This window comes from Ursus maritimus, unplaced genomic scaffold, assembly GCF_017311325.1.
Source record: "Ursus maritimus isolate PB19 unplaced genomic scaffold, ASM1731132v1 scaffold_20, whole genome shotgun sequence".
NCBI lineage: Eukaryota > Metazoa > Chordata > Mammalia > Carnivora > Ursidae > Ursus > Ursus maritimus.
Genome location: NW_024424453.1, coordinates 55,347,544 through 55,356,864, shown reverse-complemented (window position 1 = coordinate 55,356,864; position 9,321 = coordinate 55,347,544). Strand labels below are relative to the sequence as shown.

Here is a 9,321-nt window from a genome sequence, read left to right as displayed (position 1 = left end):
TTATTTCAGAGAGAGCGAGCACGTGAGTGCAAGTATCTGTGGGGTGGGGGCAGAGGGGAGGGAAAGCAGACTTCTTGCTGAGTATGGAGCCTTAGGTGGGGCTCCATCTCCTGACCTGGAGATCACGACCTGAGCCAAAACCAAGAGACAGTCACCCAACGGCCCCTTATGACCTTAATACTTTTCGAAGAGTACTGATCAGGTGTTTTTTAGAATATTCCTAGATTTGTGTTTGTCTGATACTTTCTCATGATTAGATTGAGGCCATGGATTTGGGGGAAGAATACAACAGATGCTTTGTTTCCTCCTTCGAGCATGGCACAAGAGAGTACATGATGTCAATAAGTCTTATTTGGGGTGACGTTAACACTGATCATTTGGTTAAGGTGGTGTTGGTAAGAAAGAGTTGCCTGTTCTCCTCAGTTTACTTATTCAATTCAATTAGTCACTGTGTTATTAGCTGTTTGATGCCTTTTTAAGTACACGTTACCAAATTTTATGCAAGTTTTTAAATTGTCCTCATTTTCAGAAAGAGAGTTATCTAATTTATTTCACCATTACCAGAAGTGAAAATTCCCTTAAAGTTTTCCTGTTTATGTCCCAGAGATAGAGACAGAAATAGATATCATAGCCATAAATATAGATAGGTAGATATGTTATAGATAAATAACTTCTGGTATCAGAAAGGCATCAAACAGCTAATAACACAGTGAATAACTGAACTGAATAAGTAAACTGGGGAGAAGGGACAACTCTTTCTTACCAACGCCACCTTAACCAAATGATCAGGGTTAACATCACCCCAAATAAATGGGCATAGATACTATGACGATCAGCGTTTAAAAAAAAAAAAAAACCAAACATACAAACAAACAAACAAATCTCTTAATTTCAGCTTCCAGGTCCCACAAAAATGCACAATGTGTGCCTACAGAAGCCAAAGGGGAAAATGAATGGAAAGAATGACTCAGTATTCAGAGGAAGATTCTGTTATTAGTGAATGGATTATATGGATTGACTAGCTGGTAATATTGACCAAATTACTGAGAAAAAATGAAGGAGTAGGATCTTTTGAAATGCTACAGAGTAAAAGTTACTATAAACAGAGTATGTTAGGGGTGCCTGGCTGGCTCAATCAGGGGAGCGTGCAGCTCTTGGTCTCAGGATGGTAAATTCAAGCCCCACATTAGATGCAGAGATTACTTTAAAAAAATTAAATCTTTAAAAAAAATAAACACAACCCCAAATGCCAAAGAAGTTGTCTGGCAAAGTGACACTGTCTTACCCAAAGGTCTTCTGTTCTTACTCCAAAATCTCCATTTCACCAGTATAACGACTCATGTTTCAAATGTTTAATTATATAACTGAAAACAAATTCATTCACCTTATAAAATAATCAAAATGTTATGGAAAATCCAAAGTACCCTTTGACTACTAACCATATAAAAGAGCAAACCTTACCCTACCTACCTATCCATCATTCTGAGGTGGTATTGTTCTAATATTGAAGCCCAACAAGTAATTGTTGGGAAAATAAAGAAATTTGCTGATTACACATTATATCATTCATGTAAAAAAATTAAAATACATTCTAGACAATATTATTATTTTTTCATATGAATGAAGATGAAGTTCCTTAAAAACCAAATCCAAATACCTACAGAACAATCCTTTTATTTGCTCATTTATTCATACACAGACTATCTGGCAGGGCCCTCTTAAAAGTCAGTAGACAAGAAAATTTGCTGTCTTAATATATAATGTAATGAAAAACAGTGGGCTTTTAATTATTCTGCTTAGCAGTCATCTTTCCATTGCTGGGGTTTACTGAACAGCAAAGGGAGGGCAACAGAATAATTAACCTAACAGTAGGTTTGATGACAGTCTAAGAGGGCGAATCCAGTTTTCTTTTCTTTTTTTTTTTTAAGATCTTATTTATTTATTTGAGAGAGAGAGAGAGAGAACAATTGAGAGAGAGAGCAGGAGCAGTGGGGGGGAGTGCAGAGGAGCAGAGAGAGAGGGAGAAGCAGACTCCCTTCTGAGCAGGGAGCCTGACGTGGGGCTTGATCCCAGGACCCTGGGATTAAGACCTGAGCTGAAGGCAGATGCTTAAGCGACTGAGCCACCCAGGTGCCCCCCGAATCTAGTTTTCTGATGGCCAGGCATCTTGGGCCCTTCTATCAACACCATTTCTTGAAGTAAATGTTAAAATATCTATATCTTCCCTCTACTTCAGTAAAAAGCAAAATCAACATGTGGGCTAAGATGAGAGGTATTTAACATGTCACATCATTAGGCTGGGTTTTTCTAGTCTTGTCACCATGCTTCATGTATATGATGACCATTCTTCTGGAAATAAAGATTTGGGTGCATAACCTGACAAGTATATTTATACCAACGGGTACAATAGTACTCTCTATTAACAATGCATGGACTATCTGAAGGAGATCTAGGATGAATGGTCCCCAGAATAGCAGTCATCTTGTTTAATGGCTGACGGTTCCACTGGAAATTGACCAGGAGGTGCCCCGCTTTCCCAGAGCAAAAGGATGTAGTTCAGCAGTTCCTCTATGATCTTTAAGGAAGTGAGGTTCTTGACATCAGACAAGATAGAAGATTGGAGTGTACTAATCCTTCCTGCTGCCACAAGTTTTCCTTGCTCAAGTGACCTACCCTTTATTGGGCACCTACTCTGTGCCCTGTACTGAGCTAGAAGCTGCAGATGTAGAGGAAGACACAGCCTCTGCCCTCACGTTGTTTACAGAGCAAGGCAACGTGCTAAGGTACCATGCCTGTAGAAATTATTATGGATAACCATTTTATATGTAGGAAGTTTTTTGATTTACCAAGTAATTCCAATCCCCAAAACCCTGAATGTTAGGTAGTATTGCGATCTCTATTTTATAGGGAAAGAAACTAAGACCAGAGATGTAAAGTGATGTCTCCGTGAGGGATATTAAGTCCCAAAAGTTAAACTTAAACTCAGTTCTGCTGACTCCTTTCCAGAGTCATCCCTCTCAGTGGCATCTGCATCTCAACAAGGATCAACGTCTTCCATGAAAGCTGCAGGATTCAAACCAAGGACTTCGGGAGATATTTGGGATACTGGAGCACAAGGACCCTCCCCAGTTCCCTGCAAAGCCAGCACACTAGTAACCTGTGATAACACACCCCTGGAAAGAAGTCTTATTCTGAGAGGTATCACTGCAGCCCACTCCTTGGCTGCACAGAATGGCCTTCCTGCCAAGTCCAAAGCCAGTCTTCCTCTGGGGCCAGGGCTTCTGAATTGTTTTCTGCGGGCTCATTCCTACTTTTCATTAGATTAGGTGTAAACACTCTGAGTAAACAAAATAAAAATTCCCTAGCATTGGCAGTCCACTGCTAACAGCTACACCCTGGATGGTTTTCTTTTAGCTAATAATTCAATTGCCAAAAAAAGGGGGGGGGGCTGGCAGGGACTTGGCCCCAGCTGCAAATCAACTTCAGACCCCAGAGAAACTTGAAAGAACTACCAGTGCCCACAATGGCTCTTCAGTGCAGCCTGTGTTTATTCAAGACCAGCCCACAACCTCCACAGCCCCAAAGGCAGCCTACATGTAAATGCTACATTGTTCAGTGATTTTTTGGTTATGTGGCTTCAGGCTGGTGGCAGATGATTTGTGAGACTGCTTCAGATCCATTACATTTGAAATTCTACATTGGCTGGTATGTATTACTTTTGAGGATCAATCATTCATCCTTCTATTCATCAAAGCTTAATTAAATGTCTACTATGTGCTAGGTACTGTATTAGCTACTAGAGATAGGGAGATATGAAAGGACATAGCCATCGCCCTAAAAAGAAGATGCTAATAAGAGATCCATGCAATCCCCTGGCAAATTCCTTATTATATTGAGAGCATTACCATGACAACTGACATGCTCTCTTCTTGGGATCCTTTGATGAGTTAACAACAGATCAGGGTATATGATTAACTCATCAAACATAGGTTGAGAACCCACTATGAACCAGATACTTCTCAAGGCAGCAGAGATAACAACACAGAAAAGACACGGACTCAGTCCTCAAGGATATTCAGACTAGTGGGAGAGACAGATCTGCAGAACAACAGTCGCATTAAAGAGCCATAATGACTAAGAGACAACTGTTCAGGCTACAGAGGAAGCACAAAGGACAGAGTCATCAGTGGAGAGGCTGGACTAAGTTATGAAGAGGACTTCACAGAGGAGATGATGCTGGTATTGACTCAAGAAAGATGAGCAGGTGTTCATCCAGGTGGACTGTGGGAATGGAGTGTCTCCAGTACCATGGAAAGTACCTCACTCATTCTTTCACCAGACATTTAGTGATTACTGCTATGTGCCAGGCATGGAATACGGGCTGTAGTAGGGACTGGTGATACAGACGATGGTAAGACCCTGGAAACATCTCCAGAGAAAGGGACAGACCCATAAATATATAGTCACAATACATGACCTGAGCTGTACCATCACAGGGTGCTTGAGAGGTTACTTACGGTTTCTTTCTCACCTCTGGACACAGACTGTCAACGTTAGAGTTTGCCTTTCTAGGATTTAACCATAATTTAATAGGAAGAAATGCTTACAGGATGTATAAGAGGTAAGGGTGGAGATTTTGGAATCATATACAGTTGTGTTCAAATCCCACTTTTGCCAAGCTAGCTGCGTGACCTTGGGCAATTTGCATAACCTATATAGAAAAAAGCTCCATTATCTCATCTGCTACCTGACTATGGAGTTGTTGCAAAGTTTAGAGATAACATATGTATTAAAGTGCCTGGTTATCATAGATGATCAATAAAAGGCAATTACTTCTTAGCACACATTTAACATTGAGAAGTGAATTTCCAGTACCAAAGTGATATGTTAAGTTTATTTAGGACAATCATTATTCATTACTTCACTATTAAGAAAACTATATCAATATTTGGCCTTCTGACTCTATGTGCCCAGGAGAAATCTGGACATAACAAGATACAAATGAGGCCAGGTAAGCTAATTAAATTTTAAAATCTTTAATGGTTATTCTAAGAGATCCTACTTAATGATCTACGTTTTAAACAGAAAAACAACTTGCCCTACAACCAAGATAACAAGTTGGACAATATAGACTAGTCTATGGATTATCTAGGGATTTGAGCATAGCCAGACAGCTCTTTGAATGCATGAACTCTGGTCTACGGCCATACCACCCTGAACGCGCTCGATCTCGTCTGAATGCGTGAACTCCGAAATATCATAACCAAAGCAAAATATTTTGAATATAAACAATCAGACTATCAGGGAGGGTCTAAACTCACTCCATTTCTCATATACAAATTTAATTACCATGGAATGTTTATGAGTGGTGTGTTTAAATGTGATGATGGGAAATTAGGGGAGGCGGGGGATCTAAAAAGGGGATGGATTTGGGGGTGGGGGAGGGTTGAGGAGACAAGGGATGGAGGAGAGAACAAAAGAAGGCGGCCACAGAAAATGGCAGAGTGACCAATGGGACAATTAAGAATAGGGAAGTCTTTTTTTTTTTTAAGATTTTATTTATTTGACAGAGAGAAACAGGCAGTGAGAGAGGGAACACAAGCAGGGGGAGCGGGAGAGGAAGAAGCAGGCTCCCAGCAGAGGAGCCCGATGTGGGGCTCGATCCCAGAACGCCAGGATCACGCCCTGAGCCGAAGGGAGACGCCCAACGACTGAGCTACCCAGGTGCCCCAAGAATAAGGAAGTCTAATACTGTTTTATGTTGTTTGCATTTATGCAAAAATATCCTTCCACTTTTCTAAATCCTTTGATAAAAGACTATTTCATAGGTAGAGCCTTAATTGAATAGTTTCAGTAAAAATAAAGAAAAAGGTACTCCAACATGAATTCCACATTTGAAAGGACACTAGGGTGAAAATAAAGGTGAGCCACTTTCTGTAGAACCAGAAATGGGGGCAGGAATTCAAAAACCCATGTCTCAGAAATGTTTAGAAACCTTTGGGTGGACTTCGGACTTTTCACAGAAACTTGTGACTTTGTTAAGTTAACATGTGTTAAGTAAAGACAAACGGAAGTTTATTACTTGCAGGTCCTGGAGTAGGTACTTGGCGTGCCTCAAGGGTCCAGGTGGAAAGATGACAGCAGTGCGGGCGAAGGGCGTCCTGGGTGTTACTTTTTCTCCCATATTTGCTATCTCTGTCTTTTCACTATACTTAACTGGGAGATTTCTCAACTTTATCTTCAAACCCATCTATGAAGTTTCCCATAAGTTTTCTTAAGAAATCTTTTTTTTTTTTTTTTTTTGGTCTCTAAATAGTCCTTTGGCGGGGGCGTAAGGGCTGTTAAAAAGAAAATCTAGCCAAGTAAATGCATAAAGATCTAATTGGCTTTATTAAATGATTCATGAATGATTCATGAACTAGATGGGTAGCAATCCACCTAGTTGAGGAACTCTCAGGAGTTGTACAAAATGGAAGGTTTTCATAGGTTTTTATAGGAAGGAGGGTGGAGCGAGAAGTTATTAGCAAAAGAAAAGAAAGGATTGTGTCCTTACGGGAAAGGACAGCAGGTCTTATTAGGTGGATTACCTCATCTTCTTTTGGGGGGATGGAAAGAGCCCCAGTGACAGATTCCTCATAGATGCTGATCAGAAAATTCCTGACTGACCAATTAAGACTACATTTTGGGGGAGGTAGAAACTGCAATTAGGTATTAAGTGCAGGTTGGGTGATTTGACTTAAGTGGCGCCATTTTGGGCCTGTGATTTTCTTCTTAACAGAGTACAACACCCTCTTCTACATTTTTTAATGCAGTATCTCCGTGAGAGCAGTAAGGTCATTATGTTGAAGGTTTCTTTTCCCTGCATTGTCTCTGTCTTTCCTGTTCTGTTTTCCATTTCTCATTTCCTTAGTTAGGTCTCTATCTATCATCTTACAGGTTTTCCTCAGATACCTAGTGATCCTGCATTGTCCATTTTCAACAGATGAGGTCATCAAGGGATGTGTGCTGTGACAACACCTACATGTAAGGAGCCATCTAAGTCATGACACAACTCCATTTTCTGTTTAGATGGTTATGTAAGTTATATAACCTACATGGTATCTCCAGGCACACATACCCCAGGAATCCATAGATTATAGGTTTGTTTACCATAAGCAATCCTAGATAACCAGGTATATTCTTCTAAAAGCTTTCCAAGGATAAGACTCTCCCACTAGCAATACCATTAGTTTGTTTGCTAGGAGGTCTGTCATTAAATGTTTATAAAAATATTTCACTGGCTCGCCCTCTTTCTTTCCTGGTGTGTCTCCCAAGTAATGAAAATGAATGAATGAATGAATGAATGAATGAATGAATGAATGAATTACAGACCTATTGCTTAGCCAATTACTTCACTGCATTTACAGTGTGCTGGGATATCTCATTTAGTCACAGTGAGAACTATAAGGTGTTGGCACTATTATCCCCATTTAACAAACAAGGATGTGATACCCAGCCTTATATTGTTTCCCCAAGGTCATGACATCTGGTAAAATCAGGAGGCCCTCACAGGGCTAACCTCAAGTTCTCCTCCCCATTGTGATCCCAAGGATAAAGTCCCCTAGCCAAACAATCCTCCTTATCACGGGGACCAGGCACAGTCTCTGCTTTTCTCTGAGTAGCAGGCTCCAGTTCTCCACCAGCCTGAGGAAATTATTCGACAGGACAGTCACATCCTCCCAGAGGAACCAGAGGTCACCTGGCCTTCTTGTTCCTTCAAACCCTATGTCCCTTAGCCCCTACTTGTTCACTCTGTTCCTAAGTGCCAACCCCTACGTGGCCCTGCATGGCATGCAGTGTCCTCCCCTATGCTGTGAGTACAGGTGACTGTTAAACTGCTGTCAATCTCATCTGTCTAGTGTTGGATGTCATGTGTTCAGCCTTCCTCATAACCAGAGGGAAAAAAATTAGAAAATCAGACAATGAATTCAGGAGACCCAGCATGTTAAAAGTAGAAAATCCAAAAGAAGAGATTTGACAGGGGGAGGAAACATCAAATAAATAATACAAGTTGGAGGTGGAGATAAGATCGACATTTAACAGTGTCCTGTTGCTGCTTGCAACAAGGAGTGAATAAGCCACAGTGATGTAATGCACTGTATAGGAAATACAGACAATATTGTGCCATAATTATGGAATACGATCAAGTACAAAGGCAATCATATTACAATACATAAATGTATCAAAGTAACATTTTGTACACCTTAAATTTATACAATGTTATAGGTCAAATATATTCAATAATAAATAAATAGATAATCCAAGCAAATTTCTCAGGTCTATAGGATATCACAGCTTGTTTGAAATTATGGATTATATGGGCATCATAATGTATTCAGGAATGCTAGAAACATCCAGAGGTTTCTTAATTTAGTGTAAATATTATTTTTATCACCAAAATTTATATTTATATAATGACCAGGAAAAAATAAAACATTTTATTATAGCCTTTAAATAATGTCAAGTGTTTCTCCTTTGACAGAATGAGAATCTAAAAAATTTATCTTGATTTCATGTATACAGTTGATGCAAAAAATTGGACCACTATTGGAGTAGACAGATTTTCTGTTTAAAGTATCTGATAACATTGTATGAAGCTGGCATCATTTCACCATTGATGAAATCAATGTATATGCACAAGAAAACCTGAAATAAAATGAAAAAATTAATTTAAAAGAAAAATCATTTGAATCGAAAAGCGATGTTTCGTGGAATAATTGTAAATGGACATTGTACATATTAAAATGTTGTTTTCGAGCTTTTGGAACGACTGCCAATGCTCTTTTAGCAGATTCATGTGTTCTGATTTTCATGTTGTCAGAGATATCCCTCAGGTCCATGATGGGTGGTAAATGCTGATGAATATTTTGGGCAACTTACATGTTTATTATTAACTATCTTGAGAAATGGAAATACAGTACTTGATTTTCATGAAATATGCATTTCTTTTCTTTTTTTTAAAGATTTTATTTATTTATTTGACAGAGAGAGACAGCACAAGCAGGCAGAGCAGTAGGCCGAGGGAGGGGGAAAAGTAGGCTCCCTGCTGAGCAGAGAGCCCAACACGGGCTGGATCCCAGGACCCTGGGATCATGACCTGAGCTGAAGGCAGACGCTCAACCAACTGAGCCACCCAGGTGCTTCTCCTTTCTTAATTCATTGCTACCAAAAGAGTTTCTTGCAAAGTAGTTATCGAAAATAAATAACCAAACAGTTGTAGATTTACAATAAATGATCATTCTAAACAGTAAGAGTATTCAAACTACACACTAAATGCTCCAG

General features: G+C 39.7%; 1 protein-coding gene across 1 annotated transcript in view; it reads left to right on the top strand.

The window, feature by feature from the left end:
* Positions 1 to 4,610: 4,610 nt before the first annotated feature.
* SUSD5 (sushi domain containing 5) overlaps positions 4,611 to 9,321 on the top strand; it is a 68,333-nt gene continuing 63,622 nt past the window's right edge. Inside the window, exon 1 of the mRNA XM_040636610.1 lies at positions 4,611 to 4,621. Coding sequence (XP_040492544.1) covers positions 4,611 to 4,621 — 11 coding nt within the window. The remainder of the gene's footprint in view (positions 4,622 to 9,321) is intronic.